Genomic DNA, 22,571 nt, shown 5'->3' on the forward strand with positions numbered 1-22,571 from the left:
CAAAAAGGATCAAAGAACCGATAAAACACTGTACTGGAAACGAATGTAAATTCGTTTTTTATGCTCAGTTTCTTTACTTTTCTTTCTTTTTTCCTGGTTTTTTTTCCTTTTTCCTTTTTTCTTTTTTGCAGATTTGGTCAAGAAATAGCCGAAAATCAAAGTACGCAGCTAACGACATTAAGCACATTCATTTTTTTGATATTTCTCTCATTCTTGCATTGAACTTGATTTCCTACCGGAGTAGAGAATGTTTGCTTGTAAGAAACCAACCTTCGACGTTTTTCCGTCCATTTGAACTGACTTGAAATCATGTAAATAAGCTTAAAAAAATCAAGCTGTTTATATTATGCCCTTTCTATTTTCTTTCTATTTGATTTTGCCAAAAGTACCCCATGAAAAAGCAAATAAACTTATAGAAAAGTCATTTGTCATACATATATGATCTATATTTTCAATTCGCTTGATCAATTAATATGCAGTCTTGCCTTTTCTGTGAGCAATCGTGAGACGCCAAGTCACAAGGAATGGTACTTGAACGTTTAAATATTCTAGTTTAACTGAAAGTTAATTTGTCATGACAGAGAAAATTAATTTTCGTCAAACGATTGACAGATTTGCTCGAAAAAATTATATTTCAATTCCATGCATCGATCTCAAGGGTCTTACTGAGAGAGTCTAATGTTGTTCTCGGCAGCGAGTTATTGATCTTAATATTTGCTTAACGGATGTCCGCATGTCTTCCTGCCTCAAGAAATAAATGAGAGGATTTAATGAAGAGTTTAGTACTACAGCAGTGCAGCTTATAAAAAGGGCCAAGAAGCTGTTCTTTTCCCTGTTAAATTTTAAAAAAATAAGACAAATGAATTGAGGAAGATAGCAAAACCAATAAACGAATATCAGGAGCTTGCAACTCAACGTAGATTTTCTAAATTTCAACATATTAAACGGCTGGTTTTCAATTTGAATTTGTTGTTGCTGAATCTGAGCTCGATGTCGTCTGACAATTTTATGGATTCTAATCCAAGTATAAAACACAACTGAGAGACAGAACAACTCTAGAGCGACTACAGTCCACTGAAATATCTCGAAAGTCGAAAAAGACACCGTCGCAGCAGCGCATCCTACTGCCCATAAAAAACAAAGAAGGATTCTTATTTTAGTGATCGTGACGATCTCACGATATCGTAGATGCAGAGATATGGCTAAATATCTGTCAATGCTTATCAAAGTCATTGTTAGGAGTGTCACCATACTGAAGAAGACGTTTAGAAAAAATCCTGTAATATTCATCGCACATGACTTTACATCTCGATCATCCCGATACATCGATACCTGGAATACGACGTGCAAAGGTTGAGCCAAACATGCAACACCCAAATTGGACACGGCCAAGCCAAACAAAAGTGTGTTGGACGGAGAATGAAGCGAGGGTGTGCGCCATATTGCGAGCAACGCCAAAACATTTCCAAACGTGGCTGCAATGCTGTTCAGTATCTGAAACGACATATTGAAAATGAGCAGCTCTGGATTTTCATGAAGAACCTCAACAAGGAGTCCATGGCAAATGAACTCTTGCACAGTGCATGATGTGTTAGCACAAGAAGACATCTTCTCTCACACTGAAATGAAAGTCTTTCTTTCTCTTTTTCAATCACTGGCCAAAATTGAATATGTTCAAGGCAGTTTCAGCCGTCTTTAAGATCCTCTCTTTCTAGAAACACTGCCTGAATTTCCTCTCTTTGAGTATTTTTATCTGCTTAGATAGCAAACGGAAGCCAGGGTGAAGATTTTCCTTGGATGGTAAAGTGACCTTTAACAAAAACTTAGGTAATCACCTCAGCCAATCAGCTTGAAGGAAAATGTCACATATTTTTGTTTCTGCTTGGCTCAGAACAAAAATATAAAAAAGCAAATTAATGCATCCCTACATTGCTTTTGGAACCCGACTGAAAAATTACACCCCTTTTAACATGTGGCTATTTCCCCAGATTAATTATTTTATTGTTATACGTTCTTCCAGCTGCTTTCTTTGATGAAGTGGTGAGAAAAATTAAAAACCACTTACAGAGGCAGTTATCTTCGACATCTGTCATTTTCGTAATTACGCAGGAAAAACCATTAACGCTTTCGGTACAGAAATCATCTTAAAATAAAATAAATACGGTAAATTTATTTTTTATATTTTCTATTAGGATTAATGCAGGGAGATACTGAAATCTATTACGTGAAAAAGTCAAATTAAAGTAGAGCTTTGTAATTTATTTACATTAGTGTGGCTGCTAGTTACCGTTTAGCATGGCAGTTTTACGGATTTTGCTTTTACTAGATTGCCCTTTATCTACATAATTAAATTACCTGGAGAAAGAAAAATTCAGACTATATCCACTAGCTTTAAAGCATGTTTAGCTGTTGCAGGGAGCGGAAGATTGTTTGGTTCTATTTAAGAACAACACTTTTTATATAACTGCAGGTAAGGAATTTGATTTACTGAACCATTGCCGTCCCCGAAAAATGTCCAAGATAAAATTCATTGCATCTGGGGCGGATCCAGGATTTATTAAAATGCTTCGAACTTTAGCAAAGGGGATGGGGATGGGAGGGGTGGGGATTGGTTACCCCGGAGAATTATACTTCCATAGGACATGCAATTTCCGACACGACGCCAATCTGCGTTTTTGATGCCTCGCCTTTAAGTGTCAAAATATCGCTGTGATACGCCAAAGCGATCGTAGATCCTGGATTCTCGCAATGCTTAAAGTAGTTAACTTTATTTACTCAAGCGATTTATGTTGGATACTTTTCCTGTCGCCTCCTTTTCTTCCTCTCAGACAAAATCTTGTGGCAAAACTTTCTGATGCCAAAGTCGAGGAATTCGCAAACTGTTAGAGCACTTATTCCCAGAAATAGACCATAGTTTCCACCGAGACTCGCTGTGGAATGTTCAAAATGAAATCGTTAAACAAAAACTAGTCACGAGTGTTCCATAGCTACAACAGATTTCATCATCATCATTCGGAGAGATTGATTTAATCAGTGAGATTAAAAAATAAACGCATTTTCGGTCGAGTATTTTACGGCTACCAAACACTTCATGCATCGTTTTTTATGAAAGTATTTTACCCTAACAGGAGCCCTATCAGTAACAGATCTAAAACAAGATGAATGTTGATACCTACCAAACAGTCCCCAGACCTCGTACATGGGAACCTGTTCCAACACATCGTAGTTCAAGTCTTTGAAATAGATGTCCAAAGAAATAATATTGTTGCTGTGAAAATCATTTTTAAAAAAGTTGGTTAATCATTAATAGTGATTACGATCGAGTGGAGTCCAATTTGGTCTGAGATCATACGAGTGATTCACGAAATCGGACAACCGCGAAGCGGGAGTCCAATTCGACAATCACGAGTGTGGTTACAGACAGAATGGAACGACATGAAGTCCTGTGGCCAATTCATCAAAACTGTTACAATTTCCGAAAACAACGTTAACAAATACATTTAAGACAAATACCTCCGGTAGAGACAATGACTAAAGTAAAAAATTCCTCAATTTTGGGAATTTCATAGAGGATAAATGGTTCCTTCTATGGTTATTGTGATCAATTCTTTAATTGGTAGATTTGGCTGTAAGGACTAAGTATGATTGGCTGCTCTAACTGTCCGATGACGGGTGTACGATTACAGCCAACTGTCCAATTAGCGGGAAATGCACCAAACACGTTTGGGAAAAATTTAAATGATTACGTTTAAAATACGAACATTGATAATCTATCTAGTCTAGCCATCATTGTTCTTAAAATTGGTTACTCGGGTGGAACTCGGGAAAATTAATCAAGAAGATAATCACAGAGGCGACTCAAAGTGACATAAAATGTCACAGGGGGAAATGGTTATTTACAGTAAATAACTACTCAAAGTCGTGGGGCGAGGGAAAATGCACGTGACTGAGTCGTGATTGTTTTGTTTTCTAGCACACCTCATAAATTGAGAGAATTGCACTGGTTTTCAGGAACAATCATAGAGCGAACTATTGAAAGCAATTTAAGATCCAAGACTACACAGAGGAAAATGAAACATAAACTTCAGGGGACTTACTCTATATATTTATGCTTCTCTGATTTGGTCATGTTGAGAAATGGCCGATATGTGTGTTGTAACATAGTAGATATTGTCCTGTTAGTAGTGCCATTGAACAATAACGAAAGATAATCCACAAACAAATCCTTCTGAAGTCCAGCGTACGACAGAGATGTCTCGTACTCCACGTGACTGCAAGGCTGAGGACAATCCTGCTCACATCGATAGCCATCTTTGGATGAGCTAAATTTTTCTGTAAGTTAGAAGTTAGAAATCTGAGAGAACTGATAAAACTGTGGTTGCCTTTGCACTATTCTTATCAAAAATGGGTAAAACTTGCATCTGCTTGAACAAGTGTAACATTTCGATTCAAAGGGGGATTGTCTGCAGCAATCAGTGTAAGAAAATGACATATATAGGTAAGAAGTAACAAAGCCTAATACATGCAATTGCATAATCATGTAATTTTATAAGGTTATCCCACAGTGATACTTTCAACTCACCAAGAGTAGGAAGAACACAAATTACTGTGTCATTTGGCGCACAAACAGGAGCGTTTGCTGATGAAAAAATATGGACGTGACATGTTTCAGATAGGATAATATGATGATTCTTTCTTTAAAGAAGTCATGGATTAGTAAAAACCTCGTGGCTAATTTTACCAGTGATCTATCACAAAAGCTGCATCTTGATTGGCTACGAAACGCGATCTATCTCGTGATAGATAATGAGAAGAGTAAGTAACCTTGCAGAGTGCAGTTGTAAGACAAAATGAGCCAGAAACCTGTGTCAGGCAATGCAATAATACTCTTTGACGTTCTTAGACGCGTTGACTACTTTTTCACAAAATGTATTGTAAACTTTTTTTTAACAAAGTAAATACAATTCCGAAGTAGACACCAAACCCTAAAAGTTCAACCTAAAATATTTTTGAGCAACTTACATTGAGGTCACATTAATCAAATTTTTTTCTATTTTATCTTACCGTGAAACTCCAGCATGGTACATTGGCACTTTTTTATCACAAACTTATTGCGACATTGCATGAGGCAAGCCGGCTTAGAATATGCAAATGACTTCCCGCTGCGGAACATCTCTAGTCTTCTTTGTGTGCAGTTAGTGGCATAAGGTTCAGGCAAATTAGTTACCTGTAAAATGTGTTAACTGGGTTTAGGAAATTTCTTGGTGACATAGACATATTGGTGACATCAGCCAGAGCCAAATATATGTAGCTTTGATCTGGGAAATGTTCTTAAATATCACGTCCCTATTTGCAGAACTAACAGACTCAGCGAAAGTTTTTTTTCTACAACAATTGCGCACGTAGACGATTTCATTACGTAATTGTTTGAATCCTTGTAAAGTTTTATCTGATTCAAATCTAAAGCTGTAATTTTAAAACTTTAATAAGCTACATTATCTTTTCTATCTTTGGTAATCACCAAGGCTGATTTAGCGAAATGTGGGTGAATTTCTATTCAAGAGAGTATAATATTTAATTGAAAAGACTTTCAGGGATTCGTTTGTAATGCAAATGTCTTTGAATGTGAACAACATTTGCAGATCGCTTGTCCTCTGATATTTCAATTCCTATTGGCCTTTATGTTGACTTAATCCGGTGCGGTTATAACCCGGAAGAATAATGCGCAATACATTAGCTTTTCAAAATTGGCTAGGGCAGCTTGCTTTCCCACGGTCAACAAGTCTTGTTGACTACCAACCAAGAGTTTTACTCTCTTGCCGACGCAGCATAACGATTTCTTTACACCCTTTTACATATATATTTATTACCTGGTTCATTTTAAAGAGAGAATTGTTGAAGAATATCAAAATTACACAAGAAGGAGGTAAGGAATTTTCCAGGGGTTATTAGAGCGTTCTCACCTTTTTCATCTTAATGGAGCAAAATGTGTGAGTCCCTGGTTCAACTGCAAAACCATACTCATCCATAAACGAAAAATTGTAACTGTCATGTACCAGGACAGTTATTCCAACTAAGGGACTACTTGGATTATCAATGTAACTATCGCGTTGTGTATTCAGAAGAAGCCTCAAACCACTTCTGCGACCAGCTACTGTAGCATTCAACAATGGGCGTCCATTCTGGGCCAAGTTGAAAGTATGACATTGACCAAACAAGAAACTCGCGAACGAGGTAAAATTCTCTGGCCCGCACACCAGTCCACCGAACGAGCATGAAAAAAATGTGGGTGGAAAGTTTGGAAGAAGCATGTCTTCCATTTGATGACTGTATAGTCTCAGAAAGCTCTCCAGATTTTCACGACTCAAGATATCCGAGAATTTGTTAAGAAAACCGTCCGTGAAGGCCTCGTTTGAGAGTGTAAGGACTTTGGAAATCTGTTTAAGTCTTTTTACCTCCTCAATGTCATGGCTTGCATTTTCAAAATGTATTACTCTGTTAACATTCAGCGGGTTAAAATTGCACAGAGTGACGGCAGGGAAAGTTAAGCCATTTTTAGGAGAGCTCCGCGACGAAGTTCGAGTGTTAAATGGTCTGTCAAAATAGTCCCTCAAGGTCCCGTATGCCATGTAGTTGCAAAATCCGAGTGATACCGATAGCAATATAGTCCAAGCAAAACGCCTCACCAAACTTTCAGAATGCATGAAACGAGCTCCATGCAAAGTTGTATCAAGAAGAAAGCCTTTGAATGTTTCAATTCTTCCGTTAACATTTTTGTTAATTGCTTCATTGACACCAGTTTCATCTTTTGTGGTCCTCTGAGCGTCGGGACTAAGATCGTGATGAACGGAGTTAGTTTTCGTGTTCCAAAACATCTCAAATGACACTCACAAAAACGATATTCATTTACACTTCGTGTAGATTATGCCAAGGACTATAATTTGCATATAACAAATTATTATGGCTCCAACGGGTCGAAAGAGCTGTTTGTTTTTGATACACGCCGATTGAAGTATTGCTTCCTTTAGAAGCAGGTGGTCTGCTTAATTAAATTTGTTTTCATTTTACTGACTGAACTCAGAACGTCCTCACACACTGTAAATCCAGCCCAGTTTTATTTGTTAGGCATCAAGCAGAAAATCACTTTCTAACACAAACACGATATAGCAGATAGTTGAACTAACGACACGCTTTGTAACTAACAGCGAATTCGAAATTACTATAATCGGCTGACAACAGCAAAGGGGGGAGGGGGGAGGGGTGGATGGGGAGCCATATACAAATACTGTTAAATAATTCTGAGAGAAGCACAAGTAAATATACAATAATATATGGGCGCGCGTAGATATGGTTTTTCTTTTCGAGTATTTAATTCAATAGCTCACGAGTGAGAGTATCGACTGAGTGGGATGTCGAGTTGAATATGAGAAGAGAAATTCCATATCTACAAGCAACTATGTATTATTTTGTTTATCATATAAACACAATAGCCCTTTACAGACAAGAAAAGCCGACTATTTTAATGAATGAAAATAAACGAATCGACAAATTCTAGAATAAAAATCGCACAGTGGGTTGGCGCTAAGGCTCAAGATGGAAAAATGCGTTGAATCATGATTACAAAAACAATTATGGGCGTAATTTTTAAGTTACAAAATTCCCATTCATTGATTCGTCCTTACCGACAGAAGAAATGAAGAAAACCGTAGTTTATATGATAAAGCTCCCTATAAAATTTTACTTCTGGGTAGCTAATTACAAACTATGAACACGTTTTCCATGATTTTATACGGCGGTATGTTTTATTTTCTATTGGAGGGACCATTGTTTAAAACATTTCTTTTGAAAAATCATCATTTATTTGAAACATTGCGATTAGTCCTCGAATTATCAAAGCAACTTCTCGTTGTCTCATTTTATGTGTTTGTTCTTCAGAAAATCACAGACAAAAATTGCGCGCGTCCATTTGAAAAATTGATGCCTAAGTACATGGTATTACATATGTAATCACCAATCAGAAAGCGCCAATATTTATTATCATAAAGGAAATTATTGCAATTCAATTTCAGCGTAGATGTTTTGTTTACGTTTCAAATAAGTTATTTTCAAGTGAAAGTTGTCAGAGTTCACCCCAGGACCACAAGTAGCCTCAGTTTGATATGCGAGTATTATTGTTGATACGCAACAGGACGCAACAGGGAAAATGATTACATTTCGAGAACGAAAAAAATCTCGATATTTATTTGAAAAAAGGTTAACTCATCTCAGTTGTGTGTTTTATTCATCCCCGTCAGAATCCATGCAGGCTGTTGGGAGAACGCAAGAAAAGTTTGTAAAACCACGAGCTTGAGGCAAGTGACTTATGAAGTCTCACTTTCCAAGTTTTCGAATTTAAAGGAGCGACCTTGCTCTCATCTTATAACAGATATCAAAAGTCGGAAGAGAAAGGTGAAAAAACCACGACAATGTTTTGACAATAGCCAAAAGTTGATGCCTCAACATAATCACAGCAAAACAAAAAACCAAACAAAAAAAATGCAATGACACATTTAATCCAAACGATTTTTTTCTCTCAGGATGATAAAATTAAATTTCAATCTCTTGATGAAGGGAACAATAACCACAACAATGATTATACTTTTTAAAACTTTAGTTTTATTCCTTTACATCCCACGGATCGCCTAATGTTCCTTACCTACTATGATTATACTACGGTACCAACAATGATAAGTCGAAATTGCTTTTAACTCCTCTTTCTTTGTTTTTGTCCTGATAGGCAAAGTGCTGTTCGTCTGTATTTTCATGCAAATTCTAAAGAGTTAGGTTATGCACCCGCGGTGGCATCGTAGCTTTTGTATATTTTTAAGTACCGTGAATTTCTTCGTCCACCTTCATAAAACTCTACCACTTGGTGTTAGAGTAAGGCTTTTTTAATTGACTTCTTTATTTGTTTTGAAGAAAAGGTTTTATTATTTTCATCTTTCCTAAATTTTACTTGAAAAAGGAGAAAATAACATACTTTTCAAATAAGAATTTTTAGCATCAAGGTTAAAAATGTCATGAACTGTCAACAATACTCAATTTTTCTTGAATTTCATTAATAATTCAAAACGCTCGCTAATAACTAGTAAAAGATGTCATGCTATTGAAATCGGCCTATGCAGTCTATTTGATCAGTCTGCGATACTTAATAAGGAAAGTCGAGCGGAGGATTAAGTCATAAATCTATGTGCTTTTAGAAAGATCGAAACAAAATGGCGGTTGTACCTAAAGGTAACAGGATGCAAAATACTGAAGAAACTGCTCATGCGATCGCCTCGGTGAATGATAACGGAAACGTAAAGGACGACAGCCAACCTAAATCTGAAACGTTCAGATCCTTTGTAGAGGACACATCAATGCACGGAGCTCGTTTCTTGTTAAGCAAAAATGTTTTCCGAAGAGGATTTTGGACAGTTCTTCTAATATTAAGCTCTGGTTATTGCTTCTTTCAAATTTACGCGGGTGTCATATTTTATTACCAGCGACCATTTAACACCAAAATTACGAAAATTACACCAAAGTGTGATACTAGTTTGCCTTTTCCCGCTGTCACACTTTGTAACTTGAATCTCTTCAACCTTCGAAGATACCGGAGTTACCAGATTGAAAAAAACTTGTCCATGGAGACAATCGACGCAAAGCGCGACGTTATCGCCAAATTGTTAGCCCGTTCAAAGGATGTCTTTCACAATGAGACAAAGACTCAGCACCAGGAGTTGTTCTGGCGATTTTATGGCGAAGTTCCGAATATTTTCTTCCTGAATCTCTTCAGTCATGAAATCGAAGAAATGCTCCTTCCAGGGCCAACATTCAACTCTTGTTTGATAGATGAGACAGCATGTGGCCCTGAAAACTTTATCCAGTTTATAAGCTCCACGTATGGTCGATGTTACACTTTTAACTCAGGCCAGAACGGTAATCCTGTAATAAACGCCACCATGGCCGGGCAGCTGAACGGATTGAGGCTGTTGTTGAACATTGAAAGAGAAAGTTATTTGGAAAATCCTCTCAACCCCTTTGTGGGGCTCACAGTTCTTATTCATGATCAGAGAACATTTCCTTTTATGGAACAGTTTGGATTCTTCGTGCAGCCAGGTGTTCGAACTCTCTGCTCAATAAAAAGGAAAAAGGTTTGATTAAAAAAAACCTATTCTATTCAACCATTGATTTTAAGATTAGTAAGTCACGTATACACTCGATTTCATAAATGTTGAGAACTAAAAAAGGCATTATCCACGAACGATGAGACCCAGAGGCTTTATGAGAAATGTTCCCACAGATGCATTTAAACTGCAATAATTCACTTCTTCATTATTCATGTAAAATTTGCTTTATGATAATCTTTTCCTTCAAGGAAAACTTGGATGGCTTCCATCACTCACTGCGACCCATAAGGCCGTAGGGTCCCATCGTTTATTATAACTAAACGCTTCTTCGGTGTTACCATTTTTGCAATCGACTCTCAAAAATCATATACCATACTTGATTCAAATTTTCATGATGCTATAACTAAGGCTTTGCGTAGAAATATGGGTTTGTCACTTACTTTTCCAACCACCTTTGCTTCCTTTTTTCGGTTGAAAGAGCAGAATCGTAAGACGAGAGATCTTCAGAATGACTCTACACGGTTTTCTCTCTTCCACTCCAAAATTTAAGTTCACATGTTTTCTTTTTTTCAGATAGTAAACTTAGAATATCCGTACGTAACTAGCTGCATTAAGAATAGAAAACTGGAAAAGCTGCATAACACCGATAATTCATATTCCAAGCCTGGCTGTTTAATGCAGTGCTTGGGGCAGTTTGTCATCGCAAGATGTGGTTGCCGACCTGTGGAATATAGAGGTGATATTTTAGTGTATGTTTCTGGTTACAATTTACTTGTAACCTACAAGTTCTTATTATTATTTACACATTTTATCGTTAAGGCGTGTGTATCTCTTTTTGTTATTATTATTTTGTTGCAGATTTACAGGTCCCTCTTTGTGCTGCCAATGATACAGTGCTTTGTCTGTTCCCGACGTACAGTAAGTTGCAACTCCAACGTTGTTTCAAGCAGTACCATGATCAGTTTGTCAGTATCAAATGTTTCAATAACCGCCAGTTGATCGTCGATCGGTATATTAGATGGTTATTGCTTCAGTTTATCTTATCTAAATTCAACTGATGATTATAGATACTAGTCTCATAATTGATAACAATGTCATTTTACTCTCTGGATGCAGGAAAATATGGAAAATCGACGTTCAGAGATAAATGTGAAGAAAGTTGTCGTGAGCCTTGCCAGCACACTGAATACGAAACATTCCTGTCTTATGCTGGGTTGCAGAGGGAAGTCTTTGCAGAAAAACTTAGCTCAAATGTGAATTTGACCAGGGACTTTCTTCTCTACGAGAACTTCTTGAACTTGTCAGATCGTGAGAAAAAGGAATACATAGAGTAAGTGGCGTGTAATATGGCGTCATATGCCTTTAAACTACCTTCCCTCTTTCTGTCATGTGTTCTGGAATGTGCAGTTTGTTAGCGACTTCCCTTTGGTATTCCAAATACACGACAGATAGCTTCGAGAGCAAAGATACTTTCCCGATTTCCTGCACAATTCAACTACCTTTAACCACTGGCCTGGAAGAAAATGACCACAAAAATTGTTATTAAAAATAGGGAGCTCTTAGCCAAAGCTTGATAGCGATGGGGGTCAATTCAACTCTGTATCTTTTCACAGCGAAAACATCATTTCACTGGATATTTTTTTCAATGACATGAGTTATGATGAAATAACACAGACCAAGGCTTACGAGGCATGGACATTACTTGGTAAGTTATGTCGTCGTTAAGATTAATAATTGAAGTTACACTTAATAAATTGTAAAGTGAGTAACAACCAGCGAGATGATTTCAATCTGAAGAAGAGTCTTTGAAAATTCCGTGTATCTATTTATTTATCTCAGAGAGTCAACGAACATACGAACGAATGAACGAAGGAAAGAACGAACGAATGACTGAACGAATGAACGAATGAATGAACGAAAGAATGAGCGAAAGACTAAACGAACGAATGAACGAACAAATGAACGAACGAATGAATGAATGAATGAATGAACGAAAGAATGAGCGAAAGACTGAGCGAACGAATGAACGAAAGAATGAACGAAAGAATGAACGAACGAACGAACGAACGAACGAACGAATGAACGAAAGAATGAACGAACGACCAAACGAATAAACGAACGAATGAACGTATGAATGAATGAATGAATAAATAAACAGAACGGAAGAATGAAAAATGAACGAATCGGCGAATGTATGAATGAAAGAATGGGCGCATTATACATATAGAAGAAAGAAAAATCAAGGAAATCCATACAGGTGAGCCGCGAAAGTTTTAAGTAACCGAAGACATGACGCATTGATTAAGGAGAAACAAACAGAATGAAAAATTGAGTTACAAGGTATATCAGAATAAAAGATACATGCAACACAAAAAAAGGTATATATGAATATTCTCTCTTTTTGTTTTCTAGCAAATTTGGGTGGAACTTTTGGTCTTTTCCTTGGAATCAGTATACTCACCGTTCTTGAATTGCTGGAATTCATCATCAGAAGGATTTGGTCCAACATATGCAAATAAGAAGGCGGATATTGATAATGATAATGATGATAATGATTTTAATATTGATAATAGTGATGAAATGAAAGATATTGTATTCGTCTTTTTTCTTCACAATTACATAATCATTTAGAAACTATAGCTCAGATGTGAACAAATATGTATGTGCGTATGTGGTAAAACTAAAAAACTAACTGAGATTTTTCACGTGATTGTAATAATTTCATTTTGTGATTATAGATTTCGTCAAAATTCAGGTATGACTACAGCTGTTCGTGTGTGTTACATGCTCGGTAAATCAAAAGAAATAAATTTGTGAAAACCATTTGAAAATCCTCCATCATTTCTTAGTTATTTCGGAAAAAATAAATAAAGTTTTAAAGATGTATGGAGTCTCAGAAAGAAAAAAAGTAATTTATATATTCAGGGTTTTTTTTACTTTTGAACGTGACAGATTTAGCCAGCTGAAATATTCCGGTGCTGTTTTTACTTCGCTTTTTTGCTTCGCTTTTGTGCACCAGTTACCACGGTAACAGGTGCACTCTCTCAGCCAATCAGAAGCAAACACGAAACTATTTCACTTCTCATCTGTTCCTTATGACCTTCTTTTTCTCCTAATCAGTCGATTCACGACACTTTTAAGTAAATGCTGAGCAATTTTTCAATAAAGGCAAATCTGCTTATGAAAGTAAAAAATTATATATATATAAGAAACGTTTTTTCCTAAATCAATAGGTAAATGGATGAACGTAAGAAGGCTCTTTCATAAGTAACATTTAACGGACCAGAGGAATTGCGTGACTAACAATTTTGAAAAATATATAAATGTGCCTTTAAGTTTCACGAGCGTGGGATAGAAAAAATTATTAGTCCTCACGAGGATTAAAACCTCGAACTTTTGAATTCCACTCTCGACAAGACGAAAACACTTCCCCCTGTACCAACTCATGTGTAAATTTTTCCAGGGCCCCGATAATTTGAAATCGGTATGTATATGTATCTGACCTCAAATACTACCGTACTGGAGTTAAGTTACTTGCCTTTTTTATAGTTTGTATTTATTTGTTTATCAACTTTTTTCCCCCTTTTATTTATTGTTGTTGTTGCTTTTTTGGAAACCCTAATTTTTGGTACAAGGAGGATATGAGAAGACCTCCTATTCAACATCTTTGTGATTAAATATATCATATGTTTGTTTGGTTCGAACGTAACACAACTACCTTTTTCAGTATCTACCCCAGTTTGCCCATGCCAGTTTCGTGGGAACTAGGCAAGAAGGAATTGCAGTGATGTAGAGCTAATGATGCTGAGGTTATCAAGTTTCGCATCAGTGTCGTTATTGAAGCCGAGAGTTGGATAACTTCACCTGAAAATTCAGCTTGAAAGATACATTTTGGTTAGGCTCTGGAGTTGAGACACGCACATAAACATTTCCATGGCACGCTCGAGTGGTTCCACTGAAAACCATATCCGATGTCACGGAAAAAAATGGTCAAAATCTATTCTTTTTACTAGACTAATGCAGCTTAAAAATCCTACCTTCTCAGGGGTGGCACATACCTTTTCAATATCATCCCGACGTTTATAAAAATGTGTTTTTTGTAACCGTTATTAATAGTTCAGCTTTGATTGCAGACTACTTGAGACCTCTTAACAGATCATGTTCCAGTCTAATGCACTTCAAAAGAGGCCGAGTATTAGTTGTTCTGAACAAGACCAAATATTCATTTCAATAACCTACTTCTAAGGTTGTCACCGGTCTTCTTTTGGAAATGACGCTCGATCTCACTGTACAGTGAGAGCATTATTGTATTTGCAGACCGTGACGAAGTGGAAGATGAGGGAATTAATGCAATCTGAAGTTGTTTGCCCAAGGCCATTTGGTTTTTTTTTCCTATCGTGAAACCAAACAAGTCCCACATGAAATTATGCAAGATTTATCGGCCATCTGTTTCTGAAATAACTGTTTCTAGCCAAAATGAATTCGCAAATTTTGGTGCATGTTCTATATTTCAGCTAAAATATTGTCTGTGAAAGTTGTCCAAGAATTATTTATTTTGACAAACGAGAATCCCTTTGACTAGCCGCTTTTACCAAAATCTTAGATAATTGTTGGCTTTTAGCCACTACATTAACACGTACTAAACCTTGCTTTTCAGTTTTAATTTATTTTTTATAAAAAAAGGCATATAAATATTTATAATATAAGCATCATCCACAACTGTCACAACTTGTAGAAGACGGAAAAATATTAGTCCTGTAAGAAATAAAAACACAACAAAAACGAGAGAGATGGCTAACAGAAGGCTGAAGATGAAGAAGATTGGAACGGATTGGAATTGGAGAGCATAAAAATTAAGAAAGTTTCCTGCCAAATACTCTGTTAGTGATCTTCAGCAATTAACTGCTCAAGGACAGAGACTTCTTGTCAACATAAGGGATCCTTTTTTCCTAATCTTATTTATTCTAAAACTGACTGGTCATTTCAGATGGGTCACTTACACCTCTGGGCTTATCCCGTCCAATTTTAGGGCTAACGCCAATTTTCTCAGTTTGTCTTCTGGTAGAGCGAAACGAAGATATGTACGAGCTCGATCCATCAAAAATATGCCTACCAATGCACATCTGCCAGCAATCGCTAAATGCCCTGCGATATTTAGGAACCCTCCAGGCGTAAACAAAGGGATTTAAAGCAGAATTGATATACAAAAAGCGAGACAATACCACGTCAATCATATGAAAAGTTTTGGAGTCTCGGCATGATTCGCAGAAGTACAGTAAGTGTAAAGTGATATATTGAGGCATGTACGTGATGAAAAACAACATGAGAATGACAATGATTGTGACAGCCATATTGCGCTTCCTTTCCAGTGAGTTTGCAGCTATCGAGTTGTAGCCACCCTCTTGCAGTTCGCGAGCTCTTTTACCAAGCGCACGAAATACATGTACATAGATTACCGTCAATAAAATGGCCGGCAGAGTAGCGTGAGTATGAAGATAAATTAAGGTATACGTTTCCTCCGAAACATTTGTCACAGGAAGAATGCACGTTGTTAACGATATCAACCACAACACAGCTATAAAAATCTTGGTTCTTCGCTTGGTAATAATGGATTTGTATTCCATCGGTTTGCTGATTGCTATGTCGCAAGTTAGTGACATGGCTATGATCGAGTAAGAGCTCACGAACAAAGTCGTCGTGACAACTGTGTATATTATTGCTCTAAAAAGCATCGCAGACGGCATCTGTTGAAGTTGAGATCGATAGACATCTCTTATAGCCACGACGAGGACATTTAGCCCCAGCAGTAAATCTGACACGCTAAGATTCGTGATCAAATAAGATGGCGGTGTACGTAGGGAGCGTCGCGGATTCTTGTAAGTTGTGAACAAAAGAATAGAGTTTCCTACGATGATAACAATTGCTAAAATAAATCCAACCACAGCTAAGCTCAACCAGTATTCCTTGTCTTGAATGATCATGAGATAAAAGTCATCATTTGGATTAGATAAATTCGCCATATTCTTTTTGGCTGGCGCACGAAGGTTGTAACACGACGACAGGAAATATATCTGAAGCTATCTTAATCTGTTGCCAAACGTCACGGTGGATGATCACGTATTGAGCTCATAGTGCATGAACAAAAGCCAAAATAGTTATTTATTTCGCCGTGCCGCGCCCCCGTTGCTCTTGCTGCGGACTTCTATTTAATTAAGAGGTCAAATTTCCATCAGTGTTATTGTAGTTTGTTCCGTTTGTCTATCAACCTCTCTTTCCTCTTAGCCGTAGGCATGTAATCTCAAATCCGAACTGCATTGTTTTCAAGCCGATAAGCGCAGGACGAATGATGCAATTCAGAAAAAAGCTTAATTCACGGCGCTTGTGATCGATAAGACATATGCACAAATCGACTTTAAACTACGTTTATTTATCTGTATCCTTTATTCCTAATAAAGGACAAACATCATCAACACCCACATTTGTCGTCCAGAAATCAAAAAAAGTTCGAGATGTTTCGTTTGGAACACGCACTACAGGCGCTTATATCACGAAAGGGTCAGAGGGAATAACAAGAGAATCGTATTGGCCCCGATTTCCGTCTGAATTTCATGCATGGAAATGGTAGCGATGTATGATTGTGTGTAAGAGCGATATTTTTCTTATCATTTTGTGTTGCAATTATTTTTACATCTTTGCTGTAAGCTGTTGCTGTGATTAGGAATGAAAATTGAACGGAAGAGTACGGAAAGTGCGGTGGGAGGGGGGGATGGGGAAGGGGCGGGGGTGCCGAGGCTTTCTCAGGGAAAGAGGGTCTCAATAGGGGGTGGCTCTTACGGCTAACGGTTAAAATTTTGGCCATTTTACGGCTAACGGTTACCATCATTCCATCGTTGTCACCACAAATCTTTTTTACGGTTAACATTTTCTACGACTATCGATTAAAATTTATCAATTCTTACGCCTAAAGGCTACAATGTTTTGGCCGTTTTGCGACTATCGGTTAACCCGATAGTCGTAATCCCATCGAGACAAGGGACCATCCTAATTTCTTCCCAAGACGATCTATATCCTTTGAGGTTTTTGCGTGATAACAGCGCCCACACACCACCGGATTTGATTCGTCTGCCCTTGCTTCAATGCCGTAGCAAGCCCTTCCGTAGCCGCTCATTGATGTGTCATTATATTGTAATTATTCATCCATCTTCCCGGTTTCACAAGCAAATAATAATAATAAATGTCTGGTTAAAGGAAGTTGTTAAGTAGCGGCGTAATTCATAAAAATTTGAATTGGCCTTAAAAGCTCCCCATCAATATATTATTTAATTATTCAGAAAAACATTAAATGCTCTTTTCATGTACAATTAATTTTTCGGGGACAATGGCTTCAATTTATAAAGATATTCCGTTGACTTTTATAAAACATATTGGAGGAAATTTTTTACGTGATTTGAAAAATCCTAGGAAAAAATATTTACAGTCATAGAGTTGAGTTTCACATTTATATATCAGTTGTGCATCAAGGAAAACTAAGCTCAAAAATGACATGAATGAGATTTTTTTTCTTTCTGTTTTAAAAAGGAATTTTACACTCTACTAGAAAAAGAGTGACACTATTTCATCTTTTTTCCTTGTGATGTGGGAATGTACCCTCCACTTGAGAGAAACCACTAATGATTAAAGAAAAATGTTGAGTATTCGGCTGGAGTAACAAGGATTCAATCGAACTGTAACCAAAGTAACGTGTTTTAAAAAATGTTAAGTATTCGGCTTGCGTAAGGGTTTGAACTTCTGCCAAAAGTTATTAAAAAAAAAAAGAAAATTGACAAATTGTTTTTGCCAGAAACAAAAACACCGACGACGAACTGAGGACCAAAAATGAACTCGGTGCTAAACTGACTTGAATTTCAAATTGCGAACTTAAAAATTTAGGCTGAACTTTCTAGAGTCAGCAACCGTGACAAAACAGATCAATACTATATTGTTTCCATGTCATTTTTGTCTTTATTCTATGACAGATGTGGTTATCTACTTTAGTGCCAAGATATTGACATCCCACGCCGTCAATAATCAAAAACAAGCTCACTCAGTTTTTCACTTAAGGTATTTTCGTCTTTTGCGAATAAATAAAAAATTACGCCATAAATAACAATTTTTTTGGTTACCTCTTAAATAATAAATTAATTTCAACCTTCGCCTTCATAAAGTTTGACGCTTTTAAGACTTATCATGGTCGACGAGTGGCTCTCAATTGGAATTATTGTCATAATAATTATAACATTGCAGATCAAGCTCTGGTTTGGTTGACTTCCTTTAGTTTGCCAATTTTCCGGATTAAATTCTTCGGGCTTTCGAGGATATTTCTAGCCCTGTGTGTTCTCTATCAGCTTCCATTCCAGCGTTCATTCGAGTCTCTTTCGGATAATCTTCAAACATTCAAAGAAAGCAGAGCGATACTTTGGAACCCTCCAGGCGTAGACAAAGGGATTCATAGCTGAACTTAGACACAAAAGCCTAGAGGCTGCCACATCAACTTTGTAAAAATTTATCGATTCTTGACAAGACTTGCAGAAGTGAAGCAGATGTACCGTTATGTACTGAGGCATGTAGGTCATGAAAAATAATCCCAGAATTATAATGACGGTCAAAGTCATCTTCCGTTGTCGCTCCAACACGTGTTTGTTGTCCGAGATTGATTTACTTCCACTCAGTTGAAGATCGCGCGATCGTCTCGCGAGAGCACGAAACACGCTCACATAAATCAACGTTAGTAACACGGCAGGTAGCGAGGCGTGAGTGTGAGCGTAAATGAGCTCGTAAATATTTTGGGGAACACTCGTTACTGGAAAAACGCACGTTGATGACGATATCACCCATACCACAACGATAAATATCTTGATTCGCTTCGCTGTTATGATAGATTTATATTCCAGCGGCCTGCTGATTGCGATATAACAAGCGATTGACATTGCCATTATAGAACATCCGCCAATGAAGACAGTAGTAATGTGAATAATGTATATAACAGCCTTTATGATACCAATAAAAGGCATATGGAGTTGTTTATACCGATAGGTGTCTCGCACAGCTATCAGAAGAACACCAAACCCCAGCAGTAAATCTGACACGCTTAAATTTGCGATCAGAAGTGAAGAAGGCGAGCGTAGGGACTTGCGCGGATCTTGGTAAATTGTGAACAACAGAAAGGCATTCGTAAAGATGATGGCGGTAGCAAAAATGTATCCTACTATAGTTAAAGTCAACCAGTAAATTGGATCATCGATTATCGACAAATAAAAGTCATGGCTCGGATCTGAAGCATTTTGGGTGATCATAGTGGCTCGAGCAGAACGACAGCTTTTCTCCTTTCAATTGGGTAGCTTGGTCTTAACCAGTTCCCTCAGTTCGGTGGTTGTAGCACGCTGCTTACTTTAAACTTTTCTTGTTGACTGCAGTTCAACTTGGCCATTACTGAGCGAATGCAATATCGTCTTTAATTCGTCATCTCAGCAACAAACTCGTCATGCAAAGTTCCTGAGAGATGAATTGATCGTAGAAACCTGACCATGATTTCCGCTTTAAGTCACGAATAACCTTAGGGTAGTTTGTAGTTTCTCTCATTCGTCTCTCATTCAGCATTAAATGTAACGTCAGAAAAGAGTTGTTCTAACTTTTTTTTCACCCTTGGGAAGAAGAGAACCTTTGTTTGTCAATTTGACTTTGGTTACATGACTAAATAAAGGTGACTGAGGATTAGAGTTGTGTAACAACGGATGGACATGACACGGAAATGATACCATTGATCTTTGTTCGTTAATACTACTTTAGTTATATGGTAAAAGAACAAACCAAGCATTTTATTTGACTTTACTTATGGCTAAAGGAGGGTAACTAAGGCTTAAGGTTGCGTAAAACGGATGGATATGACGAGGAATATCATTGACCTTTATTAGTTGATATACTGTTTACATAAAATGACTCTAAGACGAGAGTATTTCCTCTGCCTACTAAAGGATGGACATGACGTGGAATATCGTCGGCCCGGCCTTGTCCGTAAATTCTACTTAACTTAAACTCCGTATACATTGTAAAATGACAGCAAGGTATTTCCAATGTACACCGAAAGGATTTGAAAAGGAATTGATATTGCACTTCGTTCGCTAATTCCACTTAAATTATAAAGGAGACGATCGTACGCTAACTCAGTGTCCCTTGCATGGTGGAAAAAAAAACATTTAAAACCATGTTCGTCCCATTTTCGCTTGATTCACGGAACAAAAGTTATTGTGTCTCGATAAAGCGAAAAACTGATAAGCGTTTTAAAAAAATTTTTTCATGGGCAGACTGTAGGCTTGGTCACGTACAACTATGAAAAACGAGTTCGTGCTTCTCAACTGAATGGAGTTCCGGAGGTAAAAAATGCATTCATTTTATTGCGTAAAATCACGTAACCTCAATGAAACGCAACATAACAATATTTCTTAATTCCTAAATGTTTCTTTTTTCTCTTGTTTTGGCAACCTACATGTTATCAGTCGCTGATAATATGTTGGATAAACAAACCTGTTTGGCTGAAAGTGATAAGGCTTGAACATGCTCACTAACTTTTTATTCATAAGGAGCGTTGTATAGAAGTCAATACATGCTAATTCAAAAACCAGTAGACCTCAATTCATTGTTTTATCGTTCATGTTTGAAATTAACGAAGCTGTTGTTTTGGCTGCTGCTGTTCTGGTTTCCGCTGTTTTGGCTACTGAACTTTTCGGTTATGTCCTCCGAATGGCAGTTCTTCCGTGGTATTTCCTTTACATCTTAACCACATTTAACCCTAGCTTTCTAAAAAACACTCCTAACATGATTCGCACAAAAAAAAGCGGTTTTCAAACTTCTCTTGGAGCCTCAAATGAACTTTGTCCGCCGGTTGGAGTAATTAATTCAGAAAACTCTTCTCATAATTCTAAAGGAATTAATTCCTCTAGGTTTACTGTCAGTTCATGAACAAAAGTTCGCTGCTTTCTAGTTTTTTATCATTTTTTCCCTTCAAATTGAACGAAGCTTAAAAAAAGTTTAGACTCCATTAATTGTCATTGTCGTAACGACCTTGTAATTCACGCTTCAAAGTTGACTTTAGTTTACTTTGGAGAGCTTTCCAGCAGCTTATCAGAGATCGGCGGTATTTCGGCATTCTCCAAGCGTAAACAAATGGATTTATAGCCGAATTGAAGAATATAAGGCGCGAAGTAATCACGTCGGTTTTATGAAACCTTATTGAATCTTCGTTGATTTGGCAAGGGCTGCAAAAGTTCTCCAGATGAAAAATTATAAATCGTGGGAGGTAACTGATGTAGAACATCATTAGAATTGTCGTCACTATCACAGCCATGTTTCGTTTACGTTCCAAAGCGAGCTTGCGGTTTCTGACCGACGCGTTCGTACTTTGGAGAAGTTCCCGGCGTCGGCGCGAAAGGGAACGAAAACCTTTTATGTAGATAATCATGAGAGGCAAGGCCAGCAGAGATATGTGAGTGTGCATATATATGAGCATGAACGTATTTTCAGGAATAGTCGTCACCGGAAGGCAGCAGATAAGAACTGATGCTATCCATACCATGACTATCAACCAGTAAATTCTCTTCTTTGTCATGTTTGTCTTGTATCGAATGGGATTGTCGATGGCGTAAAAGCAAGCTGCTGACATCGCAACGATGGTAGCGCTACTGACAAAGAGTGTTGCGCTCAGAATGCATGATGTTATAGTTCCCACAATTGACGGCAATGGTACCATTTGTAGGAAAGATCGATACACATCCCTTAACGTCACCATAGGGATTACACACAACCCCACAAGCAAATCTGCCAAGCTTAAATTCGCGATCAACAGACATGGCGGAGTTCGAAGCGACCTCAAAGGATCGTGCCAAATGGTTGCTAGCAATATAGAATTTGCAACCACAGTCACAGCTGACAAGGCGAAACCAACCACAGCTAAAGTCAGCCAGTACTCTGGCTCATTTATGATCTGAATGTAAACGTCAGACGGGACACGACTTGTTGAATTTTGCCGGCTCATGGTCGTCGCCTCATCAAGATGGCTCGAAACAAATTACGTCAGATTCCCATAACTTTTTCTCGCGAGTGTACCAATATCAACTGTATTGTGGCCGAAATTATATTACAAGGATCGTTGCCCACAACTAACTTTGAGGAGGATACAAAAGCACGCCTTTGAGCCCTTAAATTAGAAGTTTACTTTTGAAACCGAAAGTACATCTGAATTCAATTTTAATTGGAAGTATTGAAAAATATCTTCTCAAACAGAAATACTATTGAACAGTTTTGGTCTAGAGGATATTGCACATGTAATGAACCACCGAGAAGAACATTACATGCTTGTACCAAACATAAGATAAAAGAGATTTTCATTAA

At 37.5% G+C, this 22,571-nt stretch overlaps 6 protein-coding genes and 1 long non-coding RNA gene across 7 annotated transcripts; 1 reads left to right on the plus strand and 6 right to left on the minus strand.

Moving 5' to 3' along the window:
- Window positions 1-440: 440 nt before the first annotated feature.
- Window positions 441-1,758, minus strand: LOC113685598 (melanocortin receptor 4-like). Its single transcript, XM_027203131.2, has one exon. It carries the CDS (start codon window positions 1,606-1,608, stop codon window positions 676-678), a length of 933 nt encoding a protein of 310 aa, XP_027058932.2. The 5' UTR covers window positions 1,609-1,758; the 3' UTR covers window positions 441-675.
- Window positions 1,759-1,979: 221 nt separating this feature from the next.
- Window positions 1,980-6,915, minus strand: LOC113685557 (acid-sensing ion channel 1C). Its single transcript, XM_027203080.2, has 6 exons — window positions 5,964-6,915; window positions 5,065-5,227; window positions 4,583-4,639; window positions 4,098-4,332; window positions 3,177-3,268; window positions 1,980-2,930 (listed from the first exon to the last, which is right to left on the minus strand). The coding sequence occupies exons 1-6, from the start codon at window positions 6,873-6,875 to the stop codon at window positions 2,785-2,787; spliced, it is 1,605 nt and encodes a 534-aa protein (XP_027058881.2). The 5' UTR covers window positions 6,876-6,915; the 3' UTR covers window positions 1,980-2,784.
- A 1,720-nt stretch (window positions 6,916-8,635) lies between these two features.
- On the minus strand, window positions 8,636-11,661 carry LOC113685594 (uncharacterized). The gene is made up of 3 exons (XR_003447575.2): window positions 11,520-11,661; window positions 10,589-10,869; window positions 8,636-10,150 (listed from the first exon to the last, which is right to left on the minus strand). It is a non-coding gene; the product is annotated as an uncharacterized LOC113685594 (long non-coding RNA).
- LOC113685593 (acid-sensing ion channel 2-like) lies at window positions 9,255-12,958 on the plus strand. The gene is made up of 6 exons (XM_089196048.1): window positions 9,255-10,172; window positions 10,722-10,884; window positions 11,007-11,066; window positions 11,265-11,478; window positions 11,762-11,853; window positions 12,561-12,958. Exons 1-6 carry the CDS (start codon window positions 9,255-9,257, stop codon window positions 12,665-12,667), a joined length of 1,554 nt encoding a protein of 517 aa, XP_089052174.1. The 3' UTR covers window positions 12,668-12,958.
- A 1,727-nt stretch (window positions 12,959-14,685) lies between these two features.
- LOC113685592 (adrenocorticotropic hormone receptor) lies at window positions 14,686-16,537 on the minus strand. Its single transcript, XM_027203127.2, has one exon. The coding sequence runs from the start codon at window positions 16,166-16,168 to the stop codon at window positions 15,113-15,115; it is 1,056 nt and encodes a 351-aa protein (XP_027058928.2). The 5' UTR covers window positions 16,169-16,537; the 3' UTR covers window positions 14,686-15,112.
- Window positions 16,538-18,129: 1,592 nt separating this feature from the next.
- LOC113685600 (beta-2 adrenergic receptor) lies at window positions 18,130-19,868 on the minus strand. Its single transcript, XM_027203132.2, has one exon. The coding sequence runs from the start codon at window positions 19,478-19,480 to the stop codon at window positions 18,548-18,550; it is 933 nt and encodes a 310-aa protein (XP_027058933.2). The 5' UTR covers window positions 19,481-19,868; the 3' UTR covers window positions 18,130-18,547.
- A 690-nt stretch (window positions 19,869-20,558) lies between these two features.
- LOC113685548 (adenosine receptor A1-like) lies at window positions 20,559-22,215 on the minus strand. The gene has a single exon (XM_027203072.2). The coding sequence runs from the start codon at window positions 22,213-22,215 to the stop codon at window positions 21,223-21,225; it is 993 nt and encodes a 330-aa protein (XP_027058873.2). The 3' UTR covers window positions 20,559-21,222.
- Window positions 22,216-22,571: the final 356 nt, after the last annotated feature.

This window comes from Pocillopora damicornis, chromosome 2, assembly GCF_964200805.1.
Source record: "Pocillopora damicornis chromosome 2, jaPocDami1.2, whole genome shotgun sequence".
NCBI lineage: Eukaryota > Metazoa > Cnidaria > Anthozoa > Scleractinia > Pocilloporidae > Pocillopora > Pocillopora damicornis.